This window comes from Stegostoma tigrinum, chromosome 4 (assembly GCF_030684315.1).
Source record: "Stegostoma tigrinum isolate sSteTig4 chromosome 4, sSteTig4.hap1, whole genome shotgun sequence".
In the NCBI taxonomy this organism is placed as follows: Eukaryota; Metazoa; Chordata; class Chondrichthyes; order Orectolobiformes; family Stegostomatidae; genus Stegostoma; species Stegostoma tigrinum.
Genome location: NC_081357.1, coordinates 40,471,045 through 40,498,523, shown reverse-complemented (window position 1 = coordinate 40,498,523; position 27,479 = coordinate 40,471,045). Strand labels below are relative to the sequence as shown.

Genomic DNA, 27,479 nt, shown 5'->3' with positions numbered 1-27,479 from the left:
TCTTGCATGGAAAAATAGCAACGTTGATATTGTCAATCAACTTGGATGAAAGGCATGTAAAATTGGGAGCAGGAAGCTGCCACATGCCACTGAGACTTTGCACTCAAGGCAGACATGTGGTAGTTTGGATCATAGAGTCATTGAGATATATAGCACGGAAACAGATCCTTCAGTCCAACTCATCCATGCTGACCAGATATCCGAGGTAAACCTAGTCCCATTTGCCAGCATTTGGTCCATATCCCTCTAAACCCTTCCTATTCATATACCCATTGAGATGCCTTTTTAAAAGTTTGTAATTGTACCAGCCTCCACCATTTCCCCAGGCAGCTCATTCCATACATGGACCACCCTCTGTGAAAAAGTTGCCCCTCAGGTCCCTTTTTTAAATCTTCCTTCTCTTACCTTCAATCCATGCCCTCTATCTTTGGGCTCTCCCATCCCAGGGAAAAAACCTTTTCTATTTACCCTATCCATACATGACTTTATAAACCTCTTAAATCAAGGCACTAAAGGCTACTCTATAAAATAATCAAAATCCAATGGAACATTAACTTAAATTTCACATAGTGCTTTAGTTATGTGAAGTTCTGGTCAGACTCCATTTGACGTACTGCATTCAGTTTTAGGAGCTAAAAATCGAGGAAAAAATATACTGGCATTTCAGGAGGTGCAGTGCAAATGTGTCAGGCTATTACCTGCAATTGGAGGATTAATTATAAACATGTTTTACATTTTTAAATTTACAAGTTGAGGGATGACTTTATAAAGATGCTTTAAAATAACCAAATGATTCAATGTGGTAGATGCGAACAGTTGCCTCTGAATGAATCCAGAGCAATGGGACAAAATTACGGCTAGGTCACTTAAGAGAGAGCAGTTTTTGATGCACAAAGTTGTAGAAATCCATTACTTGCTTTCCCAAAAGCTTAAGTACAGACTAATTGAAAATTTCCAAGACTAAGACTGATAGAAGTTAATTAGGTAAGTGTATAAATAAATATTCAACAAAGATGGATAAATTGAATTATGTAATGTCAACCTTGCTGCAATTGGGTTGAGAACATGTAAGGCCTGCTGCTTTTTCTGTATTCTTCATTCAGTTGTTAACACTGCTTTGTAATCATCTTATTGGAGCTGGGTGAACAAAATGTCTGTAAATTTGCCTTTTGTTTGTTGCAGCATACCTGACATTTGTAGAGTTTTCTCCAGTCGTATTGCAGCATGTCAATTTTCTGTATTCTATTTCCCTCTTCAACTACAAAACTAAGTGGGAAGTAGCACTGCATAAATCTTTGGTACGTTATTTCCATGAAACTCGAATGACCTGCTACTTGCTTTCAATGACCTAAAATAGCTTGTGATAACATTTGTTTACTTTCTGTGTAAACTACTGCCAACTGTGGGTGAAAATATCCTAGCAGGTATATATGTTTCCAGCATTGTAATGGATAAAAAGGTGTGGAGCGGGGATGGAATAAAATTCAAATGTGACATTGAATAAAGGAGAATTGGCATCATAAAATACAGAATCATCTGTTGGCTATTAAAATGATCGTATTTCCCAGCTGTATAAACACCATCCCTTGAGACACTGTTATTAAAAGTTTGGGTAACTGTTTTGTAGTTATTGTAATATGATTATTTAGCATTGCTTTTGCTGAGGGAGTACTGTTAATTTACATGAATGTGCCACTAGATGCCCTCCATGTTGTGTTGCCAATCGTTTTATGACTAGGAAGACAATACAGCCAGCTACTGATATGAGTGTATTATTGCCATTTTAAACATTTTTATGGGTATATCTTCGTTGAATTCAGATTGACAGTATATTTAAAATTGTGCTTTTGAGTGTGTTCTGATTCCCTTACTGTGACTTCACAAGCTTCCACATTGATTGATTCAGGTCCATTTCAAGCCAACCAGCTTGTAACTGATGTCCATTTCAAGCTCACCGACTCCCACAGGTACCTAGAATACACATCCTCCCACCCACCCTCCTGCAAAAATTCCATCCCCTATTCCCAATTCCTCCACCTCCGCTGCATCTGCTCCCAGGATGAGGCATTCCACTCCCGCACATCCCAGATGTCAAAGTTCTTCAAGGACCGCAACTTTCCCCCCAGCAGTGGTTGAGAACGCCCTTGACCGCGTCTCCCGCATTTCCCGCAACACATCCCTCACAACCGCCCAAAGAGGATCTCCCTCGTTCTCACACACCACCACACCGACCTCCGGATACAACGCATCATCCTCCGACACTTCCGCCATCTACAATCCGACCCCACCACCCAAGACATTTTTCCATCCCCACCCTTGTCTGCTTTCCGGAGAGACCACTTTCTCCGTGACTCCCTTGTTCGCTCCACACTGCCCTCCAACCCCACCCCACCACACCCGGCACCTTCCCCTGCAACCGCAGGAAATGCTACACTTGCCCCCACACCACCTCCCTTACCCCTATCCCAGGCCCCAAGATGAGTTTCCATATTAAGCAGAGGTTCACCTGCACATCTGCCAATGTGGTATACTGCATCCATTGTACCCGGTGTGGCTTCCTCTACATTGGGGAAACCAAGCGGAGGCTTGGGGACCGCTTTGCAGAACACCTCTGCTCGGTTCGCAATAAACAACTGCACCTCCCAGTCGCAAACCATTTCCACTCCCGCTCCCATTCTTTAGATGACATGGCCATCATGGGCCTCCTGCAGTGCCACAATGATGCCACCTGAAGGTTGCAGGAACAGCAACTCATATTCCGCTTGGGAACCCTGCAGCCCCATGGTATCAATGTGGACTTCACCAGCTTCAAAATCTCCCCTTCCCCCACCGCATCCCAAAACCAGCCCAGTTCGTCCCCTCCACCCACTGCATCCGAAAACCAGTCCAACCTGTCTCTGCCTCCCTAACCTGTTCTTCCCCTCACCCATCCCTTCCTCCCACCCCAAGCCGCACCTCTATCTCCTACCTACTAACCTCATCCCACCTCCTTGACCTGTCCATCTTCCCTGGACTGACCTATCCCCTCCCTACCGCCCTACCTATACTTTCCTCTCACCTATCTTCTTTTCTCTCCATCTTTGGTCCGCCTCTTCCCCCCCCCCCCGCCCCCCCCCCCATTTATTCCAGAACCCTCACCCCATCCCCCTCTCTGAAGAAGGGTCCAGGCCCAAAACATCAGCTTTTGTGCTCCTGAGATGCTGCTGGGCCTGCTGTGTTCATCCAGCCTCCCATTTTATTATCTTCCAGATTGATTCACGGGTTGCTGTATTTTAATGGTAATTCATTTGTAATTTGGGGGGTTAATTAGCTCAGTTGGCTGGTTTGCAGTGCCAAGTGATAACAAAGCGTGAGTTCAACTCTCACACCAGCTGAGGTTACTGTAAAGGATTTTCATTCTCAGTCTCCCTCCACACATGAGGTGTGGTGACCTTCAGGTTAAACCAATACTTCTGTACTGAGAGAGCAGTCCTATGATCCACCATTGTAAGATTAGAAATGGGAAAGTTCACTGATTTGCCTTGTATTCAGTAGTGTGTATATAACTCATCAGATACTAAAGCAATGTCACGTGCGTCAAGACCTGGAAAGCATTTAGGTTTGCGCTGAGAGGTGGCCACAGTTTCTTATTGTAAAGAGGGAATTTAATCATTTCCCTATAATTTTAATGATATTACCGAAGCTGAATTTACTACGACAAACATATTGACTGTAAGACATAATAGTAGAAGTAAGCCATTCATTTCACTGAGTCTGCTCTGCCATTGTGAGATTTTGGCTGATCTGATAATCCTCAACTCCGCTTTCTTGCCTTTTCCTGATAACCACGGTTCCCTTTAGTTTAAAATTTAAATAATTTAAAAATCTGTTTCAGACTTGAAAACACTAAATGACCTAGCCTGGACATTCCTCTATGGTAAAGACCTGAACAGATCCACTTCCCTCTGAGAGAAGCAATTCCTGCTCAAGTCTGTCTTAAATGTTTGATCACTTGCTCTGGAATTATGCCTTCTGGCCCTAGACTTTCCCTCGGGAAAAGAACTTTCCCACATCTACCCTGTCAAGTCCTCTAAAAGTCTTGTATGTTTCAGTGAAGTTGCCTCCTATTCTTCCATATTAACTCTCCACCCCCCCCAAAAAAATGAGTACAGGCCAGCTGCTCAGCCTCTCCTTTATAAGACAGTCCCTCCATACCTGATATCAGCCAAGTGAATCTTCTTTGTATTGCTTGTGGTGCCAGTATATCTTCCCTTGGATAAGAGACCCAAAACTGTTTCACAGTATTCCAACTGGAAAAATGGAAGCTTCTCTCCAAGTTGTATACCATTCTGACTTTAAACTACTTCAGAGATTATATTCACATTTTGCTGTCACTGGCTTAAGTTGCTTGAGCTTTTTTCCTAACAACGCTGTGGTTAAGCCTGGACCACGCAGATTGCACAAAGTTCAAGAAGGCAATTTGGCTCCAATGTCCTGAGGCATATTGATGTTATGCAGTAAATGCTAGTCTTGCTAGCAGTCCCTATAATTTCATAAATAAAACAAATGTGCACTATTTCATCAATTGCCAGTATACTTGATCATTATCCATTTAGAAAGTATATGTATGGATGTTGAGTGTGATGTGATGGGGTGTGATCATGTTTTTCCCACTGCATAATGAGCCTTCAAAAGAGGTGGATTGCGGGAGAAAATATGCAGACAGCAATATCTATACCTATGCTTTCTAACCCATAGGAATCTAAATAGAGCCTTGAATAATGCTTTGTTTTCAGTTGTAAAGGTAATGAAATTGCACTCATGTTCATTTCTCAACGTATTGTGCACTTCAAGTTTTTGTGAAGATTTGTAGCTTGGGTTGTGGATGAGGTTGTAGACTTGCTCGCTGAGCCAGTGTGTTTGGTTGCAGACATTTCGTCACCCTGCTTGGTAACATCGTCAGTGCACCTCTGGCGAAGCACTGGTTTTGTGTCCCACTTGTTATTTATATGCCTCGGTTTGCTGGGGTGGTTGGCATCACTTCTGGTTCTGTTTTTCAGTGGTTTGTATATTGGGCCCAGTTCAATGAGTTTGAACGGGAGCACTTATATGGAGTTTTTAAAAGGAATGGATATTCAAAAAGCGCTATCTGCCGTTACCTCTGCGACAGACCATAACAAGAAGACCCAAACACACTAGTCACCCTACTGTACACCAGAGATGGCTACAAGACTACTCAGGTCCTGAGGTATCAGGGTAGCCAGCCCACAAACTAACAACCACCCTGCGACAGGTACTGACTAATGTAAAGGATCCCATGCCAAAACCAATAAAACTAATGTAACGTACAAAATACCATGCAAGGACTGAAAAACATTACATAGGCCAAACCGGAAGAAAACTGACAATAAGGATGCATGAACACCAACTAGCCACGGACAGACACAACCAATTCTCACTGGCCTCCATCCACACCGACAAAGAAGGACACAAATTCGACTGGGACAACACATTCAAAGTAGCACGAGCCAGAGATTTGCCAGGGAATTCCTGAAGTCCTGGCATTCTAACTGGAACTCCATCAACAAATACATTGAAATGGACCCAATATACAAACCGCTAAAAAACAGCACCAGAAGTAATGCCAACCATCCCAGCAAACCAAGGCATATAAATAACAAGCAGGACAGAACACCGATGCTTCACAATGGCATACTGACAGTGTTACCTATCAGGGTGATGAAGCGTCTGCAACCAAACCCACCGGCTAGGCAAGCAATTCTACAATCTCATACTTTGCACTATCTAGAGCACTGCAGCGTGAATAGTTACCTTTGCATGGTGTATGAATCCTTTTGCTGTCTTCTGAGCTCTGCTTTTTTAAAAATTTGCCTTTTAGTTTTATAGTGAGGGAATATGTCCATGTGAAGCAAGATGCATATGACTGAATGAGTAGGAGCTTATTTGGAAGCTGCTACTTCGAAGAAAAATGTAAACTGGTTGAAAGATTGGTAATTTCTCTTTCTTGTAGAGATGCTCTGTTGGAAACTGTCAAAGCATTATCACACTAAGAAGGAGGAGGCTCTTGCAAAGAAACAGAGGTGCCTATTACTAAGACAGATGACAATTTTTGCAGTGACTGTCTGACACTTTCCAACTGAGTGATCGATAACATCAATAGAAATCTGTTGGAAAGCCATCTTGGCTGTTGTCACAGAAACAACAGAATTGGCATTCAGCATCCCTGAATGTATTTTATGTTGGAGATATCAGGTACATTTTGAGATATCTGAAGATATCAAGTATATTTCTCCTTTTTTTTTAAAACCCTGCAACACATTTTCATAAATTGTTTGCATTTTTATTATAAATTGGCCTGTGGTGTTGAAGACACTAGGTCATTACCATGTATTCTGTTTTTAGTATTCGGTTCAAATAACATTTGAGGGGAAAACTATTTGCCTTGCCTTGTTCTCACTCTGCCTTCTTCCTCCCTCCTACCTTTTTTTTCCCTCATTCCTTTTCCCCGTCACTTCTCTATCTGCCTGTCCTTTCCTCAGCTTGTCTCACCCATGGGCACCCGCATGGGCCCCAGCTATGCCTGCCTCTTTGTAGGTTACGTGGAACAGTCCATCTTCCGCACCTACACAGGCCCCAAACCCCACCTCTTCCTCCGGTACATTGATGACTGTATCGGCGCCGCCTCTTGCTCCCCAGAGGAGCTCGAACAGTTCATCCACTTCACCAACACCTTCCACCCCAACCTTCAGTTCACCTGGGCCATCTCCAGCACATCCCTCACCTTCCTGGACCTCTCAGTCTCCATCTCAGGCAACCAGCTTGTAACTGATGTCCATTTCAAGCCCACCGACTCCCACAGCTACCTAGAATACACCTCCTCCCACCCACCCTCCTGCAAAAATTCCATCCCCTATTCCCAATTCCTCCGCCTCCGCCGCATCTGCTCCCACGATAAGACATTCCACTCCCGCACATCCCAGATGTCCAAGTTCTTTAAGGACCGCAACTTCCCCCCCACGGTGATTGAGAACGCCCTTGACCGCGTCTCCCGCATTTCCCGCGACACATCCCTCACACCCCGCCCCCGCCACAACCGCCCCAAGAGGATCCCCCTCGTTCTCACACACCACCCTACCAACCTCCGGATACAACGCATTATCCTCCGACACTTCCGCCACTTACAATCCGACCCCACCACCCAAGACATTTTTCCATCCCCACCCCTGTCTGCTTTCCGGAGAGACCACTCTCTCCGTGACTCCCTTGTTCGCTCCACACTGCCCTCCAACCCCACCACACCCGGCACCTTCCCCTGCAACCGCAGGAAATGCTACACTTGTCCCCACACCTCCTCCCTCACCCCCATCCCAGGCCCCAAGATGACATTCCACATTAAGCAGAGGTTCACCTGCACATCTGCCAATGTGATATACTGCATCCACTGTACCCGGTGCGGCTTTCTCTACATTGGGGAAACCAAGCGGAGGCTTGGGGACCGCTTTGCAGAACACCTCCGCTCAGTTCGCAACAAACAACTGCACCTCCCAGTCGCAAACCATTTCCACTCCCCCTCCCATTCTCTTGATGACATGTCCATCATGGGCCTCCTGCACTGCCACAATGATGCCACCCGAAGGTTGCAGGAACAGCAACTCATATTCCGCCTGGGAACCCTGCAGCCATATGGTATCAATGTGGACTTCACCAGTTTCAAAATCTCCCCTTCCCCCACTGCATCCCTAAACCAGCCCAGTTCATCCCCTCCCCCCACTGCACCACACAACCAGCCCAGCCCTTCCCCCCCACCCACTGCATCCCAAAACCAGTCCAACCTGTCTCTGCCTCCCTAACCGGTTCTTCCTCTCACCCATCCCTTCCTCCCACCCCAAGCCGCACCCCCAGCTACCTACTAACCTCATCCCACCTCCTTGACCTGTCCGTCTTCCCTGGACTGACCTATCCCCTCCCTACCTCCCCACCTACACCCTCTCCACCTATCTTCTTTACTCTCCATCTTCGGTCCGCCTCCCCCTCTCTCCCTATTTATTCCAGTTCCCTCCCCCCATCCCCCTCTCTGATGAAGGGTCCAGGCCCGAAACGTCAGCTTTTGTGCTCCTGAGATGCTGCTTGGCCTGCTGTGTTCATCCAGCCTCACATTTTATTATCTTGTCTCACCCAATGCCTCTTTTTCATTTACTTGGTTTCTGATTCACCAAACTCCTTTACTCTCTTGTTCCATTTGCCTCACCTGGGCATAAATGGTAGTTCAGCGGTTAGCACTATTGTCTCACAATCCCGACACAAGGAGTGTGGGTTTCCTCCAGGTGCCCCTCTCAGTCCCAAAGATATACAGGATAGTTGGATTGGCCATGCAAAATTGTCCACAATGACCAGGGATATGCAGGCTAACTGGGAAATGCAGGGTTATAAGGATAGGATGAGCGAGTGGGTGTAGATGGGATGCGTTTGATGGTTGATGTCAATGCGATGGGCTGAATGGCCCTGCTTCAACACTGTAGGGGCTGTAGGGATTCTGATTCTTTGATTGTTACTTGTTCCTTGCCTTCTGCCTCTCAATTCTGGTTTTTTGCCCCACCCACCTGCCCTACTCTGCATTTGCAGATTTTTCTTACCCAATTCCCACCCCCACCCCATTAGGTTTAAATGTAATCTGAGCTTTGGTTGTGCGTTTTTATTTCTGTGTGAAGATGTTATCAGCACAATATTGATGTTGAAGGGAAGTTGACTGCTTCATGTTATGGTGGAAACTGTTTTCCTTTTTAAATGTCTTGTTGTACTGGAGCATGAAAATGACGGTCGTCACAAATCTTGGTTTTAATACGTCTGTTGTACCTATATTTGCTGAAGACTAACTGAGCTGCAACTAAATACAAATCCTAATTATAAGCTACCACCAGTTAATAGTAGACAAATTATTCCTTGTCTGGATTGCCAGTGAGCTGACACCAAAAATAATTTCGTCACATTAGTGATGAAATATGATCATTAAATGCTCAGTAAAGATAACTTAGATGGTTTTCTTTAAAATGCATTGCTATCTGTATGCATTGTATAAAGGCTTATGCATTAAACTTGGACATTACTGTATGCATAAAAGTACTATGGTTTTGTTATTCACTGGCTTCTTTATATTTCCTGCTTTTCTCTCCCAATATCCTTCCTTTCTTCAGTATGTTGGAAGAGCAATGTGAAAGGAAATTGCATAATTCTTAGTGAAATTTCTCATAATAAAGCTGTATGGTAGCTCCTTGCAAGATTATTTTTAGTTTCTATTTGTGTCTCCTGGTTTACAATAAAAAGTTGTAACTTCACATTTAGATTATGCACTGACTTGACATTTTCTTTTTGGTTACTTGAATGATTTTCCTTTCTTGGAGTGTGAATCTCTGAATAATAATCACTGCCCATTATCTCTAGTGGCCAGTCTTCATGTATTTAGGTCTGACTGAGTGTTAACAGGTTTTGTGATTGTGGGTATCATGAAGAAACCTCATCCTGTCCTTGCATAGTGATCAACATGTATGAATTTCCAACAGAGGATTTGGCAGTTAACCCTTGGCTGATTATCCTCATCCTTGTCATGCAGGTAGCACCTGTACAGCTGTCCAAGCTGTGATCAACAACCTGCCACTCATTGGATCCACCAGTGGGCTGTTCAAGGAGCTGTATTTTACTTGGGTAGATTATTCATATACTGAAAAGCTTTATAAATGGAGTTTGCAGCAAAGAAAATCAGTTCTTACATTTTTTATAAAATCTGTGTTTTGCAGGAGTACACTGTACACATGGCTTCAATCGAACTGGGTTCCTCATTTGTGCTTACTTGGTGGAGAAGATGGATTGGAGGTAATTCATTTTTATAATTTTGAAGTACATTTGAGATTATCAATAGATATCAATAACGCAAAAAAATTTTTTTATTCACGAAACTTCTCAATTTTGGGATGTTGTAAGTGTTTGTGTGTATTTAGTTTCTTCTTATATGCCATGCTTAAAAATTTTGCTATAAGGAGAACATTGTGTTCTAATCCCGGCAAGTATATGAAGAAAAGCAAACAAAAGCAGACTTGGAAAATGAGCAGCAATTTGTACAGCATGAGAAGAGATTGCTGCTGATTTATTGGGCCATCGTTGGTATGGATTTGCAGTAGGGACAGTTAACTGTCGGTCTTGTTTCTCAACCCACCTGATAGACTTCGTTTGGTCAGGGGAATGCAGCAGAGACTGGCACTTTCACAGTGAAAATAGTGCAATGTATGTGTGAATTCTGTGCCTATATAAAAGGGGAACATGTGTTAATGTTTTGCACCTAGTATATCCAAATGCAACTGTGAGTCCAGTTGCCAATCTTAAATTAGATTCTGGTAGAAGTTTTTGCGCAGATTTTTCCTGTACATGTCCAAAAGCAGAATTGCTTCTAATGTTGGATATTGGTGGTCTGAGACTTGCAAGATTTGGCTTGTTGAGCACAATCAGATGCTGTTCACTGCAAACGGTCAATGGGATGTTTAATATGGTCTGCCATTGGTTGGGATATATGGCCTATGTAACTAATGGAACAAAAAGCCGGTAGGTCCCCTGGACCTGAAGAGTTGCAACTTGGTGTTTAGAGTAGGTAGTTACAGAGATATTTGATGCATTGGTACTAACCTTTCAAGAATCTGTAGATTCTGGAAGAGTTCGAGGATTGGAAAACTGCTAAGGTAGCAGTCTTATTCAAAAACAAATGGGGAAATAAAACAGGTAACTGTATGCCAGTTAGGTTAGCACCTGTTGGGTAGATGTTACAATCTATTGTAAAGGAAGTAATGACAGAGCATTTAGAAACCCATAATATATTCAAGCAAAATCAGGATGGCTTCATGAAGGGGAAATTGTGCCTGACAAATTTACTACAGTTCTTTTGAGGAGGTAGTGAGCATTTTAAATAAAGGGGAGACAGAAGATGTATTTTATGTGGGCTTCCTGACTACATTTGATAAGGTACGACTTATAAGCAATAGCTACTTAGAAATAAGCCTCTGTTCTGAGGGTCACCTGACCTGAAACTTTAACTCTTTTTCTCTTCACAGATGTTGCCAGACCTGCTGGGCTTTTCCAGCAACTTTATTTTTGTTAAGAAATAACCTGTTTGTATTGGTGGTGGTATAATATCATGGAGAAAGGATTGGCTAATTAATACAAGACAAAGTTGGGATAAAAAGAGCATTTTCAGGCTGACAACCTGTAAGTTGTGGAGTGTAACAGGGATCCATGCTGGAGCCACAATTATTTACATGTTGTAGTAATGACATGGATGAGGATAGTGAATGTACTACTGCTAAGTTTGCAGGTCACATGCAGCTCGGTGGGAAGGGAAGTAATGACGATGTTATGTGGATTTGACAGAGATCTAAACAGTTTATAAGTATGAATTTTTTTTTTCAGTTTTGTGTTTCAATTCTTTTGCCTTTAGAACTTTATTTGCACTCCTTCAGCAGTAATAGATTGATACCAGAGTTTGTACTTGTTGCAGTGGTATAAAAAAATAAACAAAATTGAATACTGTTAAAATATGTCTTTGGTAAGATTTGCAAACAAAATTTGTATTTCTGGTCACCTCTTAGTGGACTAAGATCCAATGTCTAATTTCAAAATGGCTGTTGCAGGGTAACACTTCCTATTCAAAAGCTAGGTACTTTGGAGTTTCATAAATATGCAAATATTAGACATTGGAAAATTATCTTGTGCCCCAGATTGTACATTGAGGGCAATATTTTGATTGTCTCTAATTTCTTTGTTAGCTGATGCAGTCACACAGTAACATTATGGCCCCGCAAACGCTGATAGTATAGGTTATTGGAACTCTGATAAGAATTATGAATTGAAAAATTATGAATCTCCTCAATTACAAATCCTGTTTTAATTTAAAGCCACACAGCACAAGGCAATTTTTAACTTTCTAGATAGCTTAGTTTTTTTTTGGAAAAATAATTGCCAGATACTACTTTAGCATAAAGTAACACCTAACACAAATTATTGAAGTCACAGGAAATGCTCTTCCAACACACCTTCACAAAATTAGAGTATTTTAAACAGACAGTTATAATCCTTTTTAAATGCATCTCCGATCTCCATCTCAGATGGAAATTTAATGACAGTTGACAGTTTATTACAATAGAAATCACTACAGTTTTCCTTCTTAATCAGCTCTGAAACAAATGGAGTCTTAAACTCAGGATGCCACACTGATTTTGTAAGTAACTCATTACCTTAGTGATATCAAGTTTTCATGGTCGTGTGTTCCTTTTCTCAGGAATTTTGGAGAATGAGATCAGCTCTCATTCTAATTTTATGAAGTTCTGTAGAGTGATGAGGTGGATGTATATTGAATGTCTACCCTGACTTATGATTCCAGTTTTTTAAAATATTCATTTGTATGGCATGGTTTATTGCCTGTCTCTAGTTGCCCTTGAATTAGGGACATAGCCTCCGTGTAAGGGAAGACTATTAAGACTCATTAGGAGTTTTTATTTACTCAGGAATTTTCTCCTTGGATCATTATGGAAGCTCAGTTGGTGACCATGTTAAAAACAGAAATAAATTGCTTTCTGGAGTCTAATGAATATCTAGTGGTATGGAGATTGTGGAGGAAACTTGTGTTGCAGTCGTTGATCAGCAATGGTTTAATTGAATGGTGGTGCAGGCTGTATGAGCTGAAAAGCCTACTTCTGTTATGCTTTAATTTGACCAATCACTGATTCATATTTTAGGAACTGTCTGGAATACTTATTGCTGATATTGTTTTGATTTTGAAGAATTTCAAACTTGATTGCAATTTGATTTATTTTAAACTGACTGTCTTATACTAGACAAGTGACTGTTTGTACTTTTCTGTTATTTAGCATTGAAGCAGCTGTTGCTACTTTTGCTCAGGCAAGACCTCCTGGCATTTATAAAGGGGAATACCTGCAAGAGCTCTTCAGCCGCTATGGTGAGGTTGAAGATGCTCCTCCTCCACCAGAAAGACCAGATTGGTGCTTTGAGGATGATGATGAAAATGTTGATGATGATGGTTGTAGGATTAGTAAAGACTCAGAACCTGGCTCTTCAGGCTACAACTCATGCAAAAGGAGAAAGGAGCGAATTAAGTTGGTAAGAATCTAATTGAAAGGGTTTGGAGAGGAGCATTGAAGCCAATCAAAGTTAGGTTTACCCATTAATACTGGTTGCATGTCTATAATTTGTTAGATGTTTTCTCCATTATTGATTTATAGCTCTATAAAATCAATCAATAAGTTTAAAGTTCGATTTAAACGAGTAGAAACAGAGTAGAAGAAAACCGAGATTGGATAAATCCATTTTAGCTCATCAATTTCATCAAATTTCAACTTATTTGAAGTATATATTTTAAATACTCTAAAACATTTGGTTGCTAATGTAAATCTCATTAGTTCATTCAAGTTAAGTGGTCTGAAATGTTAGACAAACTGCATTTTGTATTATTGATGAATGAACATTAAATGCAATTCAGTATTGCAAAAATCACTACCAATAGTTCTAATCTAAGCAATCTATCAGCTAGGTAAAGGATTGGATAAATCTGATCCTTCTCAGCCCCCATCTCTAATCTTGTGTAATGTATATCTCCAAATTAGATTGTGTTCCACTCGATGCCTTTAAGATTTTATGTAAAGTTGGGTAAATTTAATCTAATCCAACTGGCAGCAAATTTATGAAGTCAGTTTGAGCAATTTTTTTAACATACTGTTTGACTTTGCTTTTCATTGACCCTTGTTCTAACACAGATTTACAACAGTTGTTTAATTTTCTCAAAAGGGAGCAATTTTTCTGGAAGGCATGCTAGTTAAAGGAGTGACACAAGTCACAATCCCATCCAAGTTATCAGAGATCCAAAGGAAATGTCAACAGTACTGTGGATGGGAAAGGTAAGTGGCTTTCTTGTGTGGGTACTGTACCTATTGTAGAATAAAAACGTAAAATACTGAAAATACATACCAGGGCTGGGAGCATATGTGGAGAGAAACAGAGTTACCTACTTCTAAAGTAAGGTCACAGATTCTCAGTTTAGCTCTGCTGTTGTCAAATGTTCTGTTTTTAATTTCAGATTGCCAGCATCATCTTTATTTTGCAATTATATTTCATGCAGTAGAAGCCTTTTTATCATGTTCCCCTCAATTAGCGAGCTTTCCCTCTGGCATTAATAATCCAGATTAATAGTTTTGATCAATTAGTTTTGTTTTATTTGTTTTCAATTAATCTGTAACTGTGGATCCTTGAAGTTTTAATTACACAAGTATTCATTTTCACTTAAAAATCACTGGAGAGGAATTATTTCGTGGGAAACTATGACCAAGCAATGTGTTAGGCTGAAGCCTACTTGCAAGGAAGCTCTTTGCAAACATCTTTGTGTTCCTTCTATTTATTGAAAAAGAAATGTTTGACAGTACAATTAGTTCTGCTAGAAAGTATGTTTTGTTAATGTGATTGACTAGCGGATGCTGTTTTAATGACACAAACTTTCTGCTGTACAAGTATAGTTTTTTTTGTATTGATTTCCCTATAACATGATTTTCTATAGTGTGAGGTCACACATGAATGCAATTATTGTATTATAGGACTACTACCTGTATTAGCCATTAAAATTACTGTCTAGATTATCACTCATGGTTACACATGCAAAATGTGTAAACTATTGTTTATAGGACAGTGATGACAATAGAAAAAATAGTAAATATATAAATATAAAAATATTCAGAAGCCTCAGTTGCATCTATGGAGACAGTAGGGCTAATGTTGTAGGTGGTGATGACCCTCCATTGGAATTCAGGGAAGATAGAAATGGCTGGGGTTTTGATAAAATTGAAAGGGAGAGGCTTTGGAAGAACAAAGTGGAAGGTCTATGGATAGGCCAAAGGCAGGAGAGAGCTGTAATGCCAAAATGTTTCATCGTACAGAAACCAAGGGGAATTGTAATGGGTAATGTAATGAAACAAGAGATGTGTTCAGAGGTTATGTGAATAGCAACTGTGTGAATGCAGTGTGACCAGACAGAGAAAGAAGTGAGGCAAAGCAAACTAGCCATTTGCATCTCCTGTCAACACCATAAAATAAAAACAAAAAACTGTGCATGCTGGACATCTGACATTAAAACAAATGCTTGGAGTACTTGGGCTTGTGAGCAACTATGGAAAGAGAGTCAGAGTTACTTTTTGAATTGAATACACCATATTCATAGCTCTGGTCTTTTGAAACATAGTGGTCTTTTTGCCTTTGAAATGGGAAGTTAGGGTTGGAAGAACAAAAGAGTACATCTTGGGTTTGGGTCGAAAGGGTGAGAGATTAAATGGCAGACATACCATGGAGCAAAAGGAACTTCTAAAAATTCATTCGTGTGTTGTGGACATCACTAGCTAGGCAAGCATTTATTGCCAGTCCATAAATTGCTTAGAGGGCAATTGAGAGTCAACCACAGTGCTGTGGGTCTGAAGTCACATGTAGGCCAGACTAGGTAATGATGGTAGATTCCCTTCCCTAAAGGACATTTAGTGAATTGGATAGGTTATTTTTGTGACAATTGACAGTGGTTTCCTAGTCATCATTAGATTCTTATTTCCAGATTTTTTTTTTTAAATTCGACTTCCACCATCTGATATCCAAGTCCCCAGAACGTTACCAGATCTCTGGATTAAAAGTCTAGCAATGATGCCACTAGGCCATCACCTACCCAGGTTGCAGTAAATGGTTGTAGTAATGGTTGACGTAAAGAAAAAGGAACAATTTCAGGGAATGGCCACCAGACCGCATTTTGTTTTCTTTTACTGTTTGCCAACTAAAATTTAGTTTCTCATGTTCTTTTTTTGCTTTCAAACAGAGCTGTTAATTATTCTGCCAGTCACACTTGGGATCAATGCTTTGTTACTTTACAATGATCATAACCACTCCTTTTGCCTTTTGTTCCATGACATTTTATCATTTGATCTTTTCTATTCTGGATCTTCCTTTTTGTTCTTCCATCCACCAACCATAAGACCTGAATAATCTCTGTTACGTTGTTCTCCCTTCCAAAATAAACAACTTTTCATTTCCCCACATTCATGCTCCATTTTCAAATTTTTGCCCTTTTTATTTAACTTTTCAGTATCTGTAAACTGTTTAAAGCTTTTGCAACCTGCCTTTCCACCTATTTTTGTGTCATTTGCAAACTTGGCTGGAGAACATTTCTATCAGAGATAATTAGAACTGCAGATGCTGGAGAATCCAAGATAACAAAGCATGGAGCTGGATGAACACAGCAGGCCAAGCAGCACCTTAAGAGCACAAAAGCCTTTTTCTTTTGGATGTTTTGGGCCCAGACCTTTCATCAGAAAAGGGGAATGGGGAGATGGTTCTGAATGCTGCTTGGCCTGCTGTGTTCATCCAGCTCCACACTTTGTTATCTTAGAGAACATTTGCTTCCTTTTTCCAAGTCCTAATTATATATTGTAAACAATTGTGGTTGTAGCACTGATCCCTGTGAACCCACTGGTCATAGGTAATAAACGTGAAAATAACCCTCTAGCCCCGCTCTGTTTCTTGCCCTTAGCCAGTTCACTATCAATGGCAATATCCTACCTCCAACACAGTGGGCTCTTATGACAACCTTTTGTGAGATAGCTAGTTGAATTCCTTCTGGAACTCCAAGTACAGCCCCTCTGTCCAATTTCATTGAGACGTACTCTCAAAATGCACATAATTTAGTCAGACACTACTTCCCTTCTGTGAAGCCATGCTGACTTTGCTTGATTTAGATTATGATTTTCCAAATGTTTTGCACTTAATAACTGGTTCTAATGCTTTTCTGACAATAGATGTTTGACTGATCGACTTGTTGGCTTCTTGCTTCCTTTGCTTTTGAGTAGTTTCCCTATCCTTGCATACTTCTTGAGCATCCAAGAATTTTGGAAAATTAGATCAACATGTCCCCTGTCTCTGCAGCTACCTGTTTTAAGATCCTAGCATGCAAATCAACAGGGCTAAATGACTTGTCTGCCTTTAGCCGCATTAGTTTGTCCAATCCTACTTCTCTAATGATGTTCCTTAATCCTTCCTCCTTTATTCTTTAGTATTAGTGGGATATTCAAGGTATCTAATACTATGAAGAGCGATGCAAAAGATCCATTTGACTCCTTTGCCATTTCCTTGTCATAGAATCATACTGCAAGGAAACAGACTCCTGGTCCAACTCGTCCATGATAGCCAGTCTTCTTGATTGTGTCCTAGTCCCATTTGCCAGCATTTGGCCCATATCCCTCTAAATCCTTCCTATTCATTATTCCCATTCAGATGCGTTATCAGTGTTGTAATTATACTGGCTTGTTCCATGCATTCACCACCCTCTGTGTGGAAAACGTTACTGTTCAAGTCCTTTTTTAAATCTTTCCCAAGTCACCTTAAACCCATGCCCTCGAATTTTGGACACCCCCACCATAGGAAAAAGACCTTGGCTATTCACCCTATTGATGATTTTTAAAAACCTCCATAAGGTCATCCCTTAGTCTCTGACGCTCCAGGGGAAAAAGCCCCAGTCCATTCTGCCTCTTCCTATAACTCAAACTCTCTAGTCTTGCCAATATCCTTGTAAATTTATTTTGCGCTCTCAAGTTTAATAATATCTTTCTCATAGAAGGGTGACCAGAATTGTATGCAGTATTCTAAAACTGGTCTCACCAATGTCCTGTACAGCTACAACATGACATGCCAGCTCCTATATTCAATGCTGTGACCAACGAAGGCAAATGTGCCGAATGCCACCTTCACCATCCTGTCTCCTGGCGACTCCACTTCAAAGGAACTATACAACTGCACCCCTAGGTACCTTTGTTCAGCAACAGTCCCCATGGCCCTACTGTTCATTTTGTAAGTCCTGCCGTGGTTTGCCTTACCAAATTTAACATCTGCCACTCTTTTGGCCTGCTTAAACCTGGAATTTTATGATTCTGAGATGAAAATGCAAAAAACTAAGCCCCAGTTCCCGTAACCATCTCTCTCATTCATTTTCTAAGGGCCTTTATGGACCTTGCCCTCTTTCATCTGTTTTATCTATTTTTGAAAGAGCCCTTGTTATTTCTCCCTTGCCAGTTTACCCTTGTAATTTATTTTCTCTTTCTTTATTATGTTTTTAATACTCATTTACTTTCAAAGTTATGAAGTTGATCACATTTCTACCTTCACTAAAAACAAATGCCGTTCACTTCTTTAGAAGGATTGAATTGGACTTTAAAATATGGCTTTATTTCTCCTTGCACAGATGTTACTTGGTTTTTTTTGTATGACTTTGTTTTTATTTCAGATGTTGGCTATCTGCATTATGCTTCTCTTTTATGGCCAGATTTTTATTGTCCATCCCTAATTGTCCAGAAGGCAGTTAAAAATCAGCCACATTTCTGAGAGTCTGGAGTTCCATATAGGTCAGAATTGATGGTGACAGATTTCCTTCCTTCGTGAACAGAGATGGGTTTTTACAATGATCACAACATGGTTACCACTGGGTTACCTTTTTATTCTAGATTTACAAAACTTCTTAAAAATTTCACCATTTGCTATAATGGGATTCAATTTTATGCCCCAGAACATTAGCCTGGGGTTCTTGATTACTAAACGAGTGACATTGCCACTAAACCACAACCTCCCCAGATGAGATGTGAATGACTTGGTTCCCTTTGTTTTATTTCTTCCTTCACTCTTCAGTATTGCACCAGACTGCTTCAGTGTAGCCATTCGTGCTCCATTTGGGCATATATTTTGTTATTTTTTTTCATTTTACCCTTTGGATTCTGTACTATGCAACATTTTGGTATTTACTCTCTCCTGCCCTCCACCTTATCTCAGAACTTTTCTGTTGTTCAGCCAGATTCTCCCTTGTTCACTTTACTCAAAACACACTACACTTCTTACTTCAATAAAAGCAAAATATGCAGATGGTGAAAATTTGAAAAAACCAAAAAACCCAGGGAATGTTGAAGAAACTCAACTCTGTTCCCTCTCCACAGAGACTAATATTTAGAGTCTGGTATGACTCTTCTTCAGAACTTCTTTCCTCAGTTTTGATGAAGGGTGATCACAACTTGAAACTTGAACTGTCTGTTGTCAGCTACAATCTGATCTGCTGAGTGTTTCCAGCATTTTCTGTTTTTATTTCAAAATTTCCAGCATCTGCAATATTTTGGTTTTCTAAGAAAATAAAGCCTGTCTACTGCACTGGGCTGTGTGAAATTTTTATTCCATTGTCTAATTGGTTTAAAAGGGGTATTGGTAACTTGCATGCTCGCTAAACTTGTTGCCTAAATTATTAGTTTGTCATCCACAATGCTGACATTGAGAACTGTTTGAAATGGTAGAAAATTTGAATTTCTGTTGCATTTTTAATTGATAACATACACTATTCAAAGAGGTAAATGTAATCCTGAAGTGGTGGATTTTCGACACGGAGAATGACTTTTTAGAATGAATCCCTAGATCAAGCTAGAAGATGCATATATTTTGCATTTTGCTTTCTATCTGTCTAGTAATAGAATTTCTGTTAATCCAGGGCAGGATTTCCGGGAGCACAGCCTGTTTCCATGGACAAACAGAATATCAAATTTCTCGAACAAAAGCCATATAAAGTCAGCTGGAAAGCAGATGGGGTACGGTGAGTATTTGTTTGCTTTGAGATTTTCAGTTCATTTGGATTTGAAACCGTAATTTGTTGTTCATTTTTGCCTGAGAATTCCATCTCATTGTAACAATATGTAGGAACTGCTGTAATATCTTGAACATTTTAAAATGTTACCTGTTGAATAAAATGCCTTGTATGCAATACATGTTGCATTTTAAATTTATTTAGAGTATGAAAATAACTTATTTTGATTTGGACTGTTTGTTAATTCAACTAATCATTGTTATGACCGGGTGAGGATGGATAGGATGTCTCCCTTCTTTTCCCAATCTTTGGTTGATATCAACAGGTTGTTTTTTGGATATGCTGGTTAATTCCTTAGAACCGGATGCTGGACCCGAAATGTTAACTCTTGATTTCTCTTCACAGATGCAGCCAGACTTGCTCAGCTTTTCCAGCAATTTCTGTTTCTTGTTTCTGATTTACAGCATCCACAATTCTTTTCTTTTGATTTTTATTTAAGTTTCCTTTCAGGGTTTTTTGAAGATGATCATGTTTATGTCTTTAACCTATTTTAAGATAAAAATGATCTATCTTGCAGTCTTAAAGTTATTCCAAATGCCCCAGGCTTGAACACAAATGGATTACAAAGTGGGAGGATAGACTAAGAAATTTAAAGGGTATAGAACTTTTGAGGGTTGCCATGACTTATCTTGGATGTTTTACTGAGTAAGGTATCACGGCACTTTAAAGAGAGATGGATGATTTATCTGTTATCTTGAAGCTAGCTATGTTGAATTATTTTTAAAATTTCTATTGTGGCATATTGGAAAGTTTTTGGGTGGGGTGTCACAGGGATCAGGACTGGGACCCCAGCCTTTCTCAACATTATATTAATGATTTGGATGAGGAACCAAATGTAAGTTCTTCACATTTGCAGATGATGCCAAGTTGGGTGGGAGGGCGAACTGTGACGAGAATGCAGAGATCTTTCAGCATGATCTGGACAGGTTGGGTGAGTGAGCAAATGAATGTCAGATACAATATAATTTTGGATAAAAATGAGGTGATTCACTTTGGAAGCAAAAGCAAGGTAGATTACTATCTGAACGGCTGTAAGTTGGGCGAGGGGGGTGAGCAGCAGGACCTGGGTGTCCTTGTGCACTAGTCACCGAAGGTAAGCATTGCAGGGCAGCAGGTGGTAGAGAAGACAGATGGTATGTTGACCTTCATTGTGAGGTTTTGAGTACAGGAGCAGGCATGTGTTGCAGTTATACATGGTCTTGGTGAGGCCACACCTAGAATATTGTGTTCAGGTTTGGTCTCCTTTTCTGAGGAAGAATGCTCTTGCTCTGGAGGGAATGCAGTGAAGGTTTACCAGGCTGATTCAAGGGATGGCAAGACTGACTTACGAAAAGAAATTGACTAGGCTAGGATTGTTTTTGTTGGAATTCAAACAAATGGGCGGGGGTGAAGAGTTTCATAGACACTTAAAAGCCAAACAGGACTAGACAGGGTGGATGCAGGGAGGATGTTCCTGATGGTGGTTGTGTCCAGAACCAGGTTTGCAGCCTGAAGATTCAGGGCAGACCAATTTGAACAGAGATAACGAGACATTTCTTCACCTAGAGAGTGGTAAGCCTGTGGAATTCATTACCACAGGAAGTAGTCAATGCCAAGACATTGAATGTATTGAAAAGGTGACTAGATATAGCACTTGGGGTAAGTGGGATCAAATGTTATGGGGAGAAAGCAGATTAGACTATTGAGTTGTACGATCAGCGATGATTGTGATGAATGGCCAAGCAGGCTGGAAGGGCTGAATGGCTTCCTGGTGCTCCTATCTTCTATGTTTTAAAAAGAAACAGTTAGGATTTGATGAAGGGTCATTGGACGCAAAAGGTTAACTCTGCTTTTCTCCCCACAGATGCTGTGAGACCTGCTGAATTTCTTCAGCACTTTGTTTTCGTCTGGCCTACTTGATCAGATTATGTCTGGATATAATCCTTTCATTGCCAGAGTCCTGTTGTCTAAGTGATGTTTTAACAGTTTGAAACCGTGCAATTGAATATCCAGCTGATTGTCTGGATGCCTTGCAAGTGGGTTAGGAGATGGTCCTGATTGATACTCATTAAGGTAGTTGTATCTGTTGAAGATTTGTGGACAGGTATGTGCCATTAATGGCCTTGGAGTGTAGGTACAGTGTAGAGGCATAATAAGGCATAGTGATACAGATGTGCAGCTACCATTAACTCATTTCAAGTCACTGAAAAGTGGCTTCAGTCTTTCTTAATATTCTGTTAATAGTTTTCATTCAGCAAATTTATAAAATTGTTTTTCATTTTAAAAAAAAAACTACCAAGCAGAAATCCAGTAACTAAGTCAAAAGCAGCTAATCTTCCACTAAAAGTTAATTAATCCACTCGTGTTCAGATGTTCTTCTGGTTTCCTTGATAATGTTCTTTCTTCAGCTAACTGATTATAAAAATTAAATACAAAGCATTGATATGAAACCAACCTAGGTTGTTTCTGGGCGAAGTACATGAACACTTCATGCCAAGCCTACAAATTTTGTTGCATACAGAACTTGAGATAGGGCACGCATGATGGGCCCAGTAATCCTTTAAGCTTTTAAAGGGCACTCCAGCCAGATCACTGGATCTGTGCCACTCTGGTGTGTAAATTGGGAGTCAAGGAATCCTATATGTGCTCCATAAAACAAAATCTAACAGGACTGAGAGTGGTAAAGAGCTTGTTACAAGGATGGTTGGAGACAGTAAAAGAGGAATCCAGGAATTCTGGAAAAGTGGTAACCTGGAAAAGATAACACTTAAAATGGTATCCAGGAATTCTGAGAAAGGGAGGTAACAGGAAAGAATTCAGGAGTTCTGAGGAAAACAGCAAAGACCAGAATAAAACAAATGCATGCCAAAAATAACAAGAACGAGTAAGGAAGGAGGAATCTTCGATATGATAGTGTGGCAATCACTGACCAAGAAACTGCGGAAGAGATTCTCAGCAGTCAGTTGATGCTGTGTGCAGACTTCATCTTAACAGAACTGGGAGAAGTGCTCAGGGGTTGGGGTGCTTGGGAGAAGATGAGTAGATGTTTAAGCACTCCCAAGTTGAAATGTTGGAGGTAGTTGAGGAATAGAATCCTGGAGTGAAGAGTGAAATCCCCCTGTAGGAAGATCAGAGTGTTAATGGGGCTTTTGTGACCCAGTCTGCATTTAATATGTAGTTCGTTGTGCTTGACCAAGTTTGCTGATTAATTTTGATGTCTTATTGATTGTTGTTGGAGTATAATGTAGATATTGCTTGATAATGTATATTTACCTCTGATTTTGGATGTTAGGGTTTAAGATAGATATCGTAAGGTATTCTACATTTTTTAGTTGGTGTTGTAGAGTTAATGATTGTTAATAAGGATGTGGGATTCCCAAACTTTAACTGAACATCTGAAACACAAATGTACTGATCTGTAATCAGACGATGACCAAACTTAGTTCTGGGTCAGGGATAAAAGCCGAAAGAATTGTGGATGCCGTAAATCCTGACCCAGAAACAGAAGTTGCTGGAAGCACAACAGGTCTGGCAGCATCTATGAAGAAAAAAATCTGAGTTAGCATTTTGGGTCTGGTGACTCTTGCTCAGGTTCAGAACCTGAGGAAGGGTCACTGGAACCGAAACATTAACAGTTATAGAGTCATACAGTATGGATACAGATCCTTCAGTCGAACTCCTCCATTTTGGCCATGTTGTCCAAACTAAACTAGTCTCACTTGCCTGGGTGTGGCCCAGATCCCTCTCAACCTTTCCTGTTCATTTACCTATCCAAATGTCTTCTAAATGCTGTAACTGTACCACGTCCTCTGGCAGTCCATTCCACATATGAACCGTGCTCTGTGTGAAAAATTTGCCCCTCAGGCCCCTTTTAAAATCTTTCTCCTCTCCCCTTAAAAATATGCCCTGAATTTTGAACCCCTGCACGTTCTCCCTGTGTCTGCATGGGTTTCTACCGGGTGCTCCGGTTTCCTCCCACAGTCAATAGATGTCAGATTAGGTGGATTTGCTATGTTAAATTGCATGTATGTTCAGGGATGTGCAGAGTAATTGGGTTATAGGGGGATGGGCCTGGGTGGGATGCTGTGAGGGGTGGTGTGGACTTTTTGGGCTAAAAGGCCTGTTTCCACACTGTAAGGATTCTATGAATTCAATGAAGGAAAGCCTCCCACTTGCCACTCTTTCCTTTACCTGTGAATAAACTCCAATCAACTTTTGAAAGTTCCTGAAGGAGCAGTGATTTGAAAGTCATTGTGTGCAAGTTGTAATTGCTGAGGGAAGGCATTTTGGGTGTAAGACAACAGTCTGCAGGTGAAACTAATGAATTTGGAGTGACTGGGGAAGGAGAAGTGGGCCAGTCTTGAAGGATGACCGTATAGGTCTGTTTACTGGCAAAGAATATAGCTTAAAATGAGAAATTTGAGCGTGTTTTGCTCAGGATGCATTAAATTTGAAGCAAATTGCATTCATGTGTTTTACTACCACTGAAAATACCCTGAAGGCAAATATCGTTAGCCCAGTAATAGCAATGGAAGATAGAGTATTTGACATTTGCTCCAGAGACATGACCTTGATTCTGTGATAACTGGTTGCCAAATTTGCCTAATCTCACTGGTTATGTTTCACCAGATTTTAATTATTACTTGATGTCATTGCATAGCATGATGACCATTGCCTTGTAGAATTTGCTTCTTCATACTATTTCTAGAACAGCATGAGGTAATCTATGACTCAAAACTTTTTTTTGTTTTTGCTTTTGTCTAAAGGAATAAAATATAATGGAGGAATAGAAGGATGTCGAGAATGGCCTTGATTTTGCTCTTGGTAGTAAAAGAATTACTTCTGCATCCAATTGCCTGCAGAATCTTTGCAGGGTTGGCAGGAGAGGTTTATGATAGTCGGATGTCTGATGCAGTGTAAAACACTCTATAGAGGTATTTGAGTGAGGCAAGAAATAGCAGTGGTTTTCAGCAATCTGAATTATTAATCTTGAGGTGTTCAGTGTTGAAAGCTGGAAGGAAAATGTCAGGAAATAAAAATTTGCATTCTATTCTAATGTAGAGAAGAAGCAAAATAAAAAGTTGAGGTATATATGTGAGAGAAAAGAAAAGATTGGGAAAAAAATCTAGATATCTGTATTATTGTTTTTCTTAGTATATGAGACTTGTAAAATATTGTAATGCCATAAAGGTTATTCCACAGTAATTATCATGCACTACAGCTTTTAAAATATTGCTCCTAAATGTGGCAACTTAACTATTTTAGTGCACAACTAGTGGGCAGTTACCCACCAGCTCCATTCCTGTACATATCTTGACAGCACCTTTTTGGATTTCCATGTTCAACTGTGCACATGCAGGCACCAGAAAATAGAATTTCAATCTTGTAACAATGACATGGTCATGACAATCATCTTGCTATAGTATTGTAACAACAACTCATATGATCTTGTTTGTTGATTTCTGTTTGAATTGAAGATTTCATTTTCAAAAAGGAAAAAAATGAGTACTTAATTTGCATTTAAATTTTGGCCTGGAATTTTCAGACTGGAATATTTACAGTTAGGGTTGGGTTCAATAGGGCCTAATAGAAGTGATGATGTGGTAAAAGTTCCAACGATTGTCATGTCGTGAATGAGATTTGGCAGCATTGCTGCCTGCTACTTTCGCCACACCATGACCAGTCTGGCATTTTGGGAACTGATGAAAATGATCGTAATGCTTCAAAATTGCTGTCTTTTAATCAGAGAAAAATAACGAATATTGGTAATCTGTGAACTTCAGTCTTTTAGTTCGCAGAAATAGCATGTTTTCAAAGTAGGTAGTGTCCTTCCAAAGGGTGTATAAAAATCTAATCTGGTAGATAACTTTTTTCTTTTTGCTCACATGTCCCCTGTTACTGCCGTGATTGCCAGTTGATTGTTTCATCTGTTAGCTGAAATTCTTTATATTTTTTCCTTTTTTCTGACAGAGTCTAGAATGATGTTGATGTAGATATTGCAGTACTGTACAGCTGTGTATCTGCGAGCATTTCTGAGGGAATTGCTTTGGCCATTTCCATTGAGTAGAAATCATCAGGTTCTGTCCCAATCTTCAGTCCCTTCTTGTGACCATGTATGCTGTCTTTGTATGCCAAGGATTGTATTTGACTAGTCACTGGAAACATTGATTGAAAAGGACAGGTGAGCAGAAAGGTTGTGTTTCTAGGAAGATAGAGAGATTGGGGAGCTATGTCTTGCTCTAAAGTGGGAGAGACAAATCAATTCTGAGGAGTCTGTTTTCCTGAGATTTTAATGCTGGTTATAGCCCAACTTCTTCCTCACCCACTGAAGATTTAGAGTTAATAGTTTTATCTTCATGTTAGCCTGTTAGTCTGAAAACAATATATCTCAAAATCTAATAAATGGATCTTGGGGAAGGCAATAGCCTAGCATTATCATCATTAGACTATTAATCCCTGATCCAGCTAATGAGCATGTTCAAATGCCGGCATAACAGATAGTGAAGTTTGATTGCAGTAAAAGTCTGGGAACAAGAGCCTGATCGTGACCATGAAACCATTGCCGATTGCTGGTTTGCTACTGTCCTTTTGTTCCTTTGGGCGATTAAGGATGGACAATAAATGTGGCCTGGCCAGGGATGCCCAAATGAATGAACAAAAATAAAGAAAACTTGGCATAAGGTGATCTAAGCAAAAAGTAGTTCTTGGTGAAGATGTGGATTTGGAATGCAGATCCTAGAATTAAGAATCTGTTAACATTAGGAGCCAGGGCAAATGATTTTTTTCCATTCAGAATGTCTCGGGTTACTTTATTTGTCATCACACATAAAAATGTTGCATTTGGTTCCTCATCCAGGTTGTGTAAAATAATATAAACGTGAAAAATGAATAGATGGGGCCCAAGCACTGATCCTTGTGGTACCCCACTGCTGCTACTCATTTTGTCCCATGTCTGATTATTTCCTGTCGTGATAAATGCCAATATCTAACCTTATATCCCGTGTGCTTTAACTTTGCCTACTAACTACCTATGATGGATTGCCATCAAAAACCTTCTGAAAAATCCGAAATACATGCTCACAGTTTCTCCCTTGTCGGTTCTTCTAGTTATATTTTCAGAAAGTCTTCAGATTTGTTAAACGCATTAAACATGATTTACTTTTCATGAATCCATGCTGGCTTTGACCAATCCTGCTAATGCTTTCCAAATGTTTTGTTATCACTTTTATAGTACTCTATTATTTTCCTCATAAATAATGTTAGGCCAACTGGTTTGTAATTATCTTTTGCTTCTGTCTTACCCTTTTTAATACTTTACATTTACCACCCTCCAATCTACAGGAACTGCATCAGAGTCTACAGAAGACAGATGAATATCAATGCATCCAATTTTTCTAGGGCTATCTCCTTTAGTACTCTGGGATATAGATTATTAAGCCTTGTGATATGTCTGCCTTTAACTCCATTAATTTCCCATCACCACTTTCTCACTAACACTGATTTCCCTCAGTTCAAAAGGTTATGGTTTCAGCACCTGTTACAGAGTTGGGTAAGTAACTTGCAGTGTGCTGTTTTTCATATGACACCTCAAGCAGACTCTGTCCCTGGTCAGCAGTAAGACAGAAAGTCCTGTAGCAGTATTTAAAGATGAGTAGAGTGTGCTTTTGTGTCCTGGTCCATGATTCTCTTCCTATTAAAACTAATAAAACAAATTCTGGTCATTCATTCATTGTGGTGTCTTTTGAAAGTCTGCACA

At 40.3% G+C, this 27,479-nt stretch overlaps 1 protein-coding gene across 4 annotated transcripts in view; it reads left to right on the top strand.

The window, feature by feature from the left end:
- Positions 1-27,479, top strand: part of rngtt (RNA guanylyltransferase and 5'-phosphatase) — a 376,302-nt gene that overhangs the window by 44,207 nt on the left and 304,616 nt on the right. For all 4 annotated transcript variants that reach the window (XR_009445676.1, XR_007247610.2, XM_048531774.2 and 1 more), the window contains exons 5-8: positions 9,792-9,867; positions 12,906-13,155; positions 13,840-13,949; positions 19,592-19,693. Coding sequence is in view for 2 of the 4 variants with exons in the window: in XM_048531774.2 (XP_048387731.1) it covers positions 9,792-9,867; positions 12,906-13,155; positions 13,840-13,949; positions 19,592-19,693 (538 nt within the window). In the remaining 2 variants the exon portion in view is untranslated. The remainder of the gene's footprint in view (positions 1-9,791; positions 9,868-12,905; positions 13,156-13,839; positions 13,950-19,591; positions 19,694-27,479) is intronic.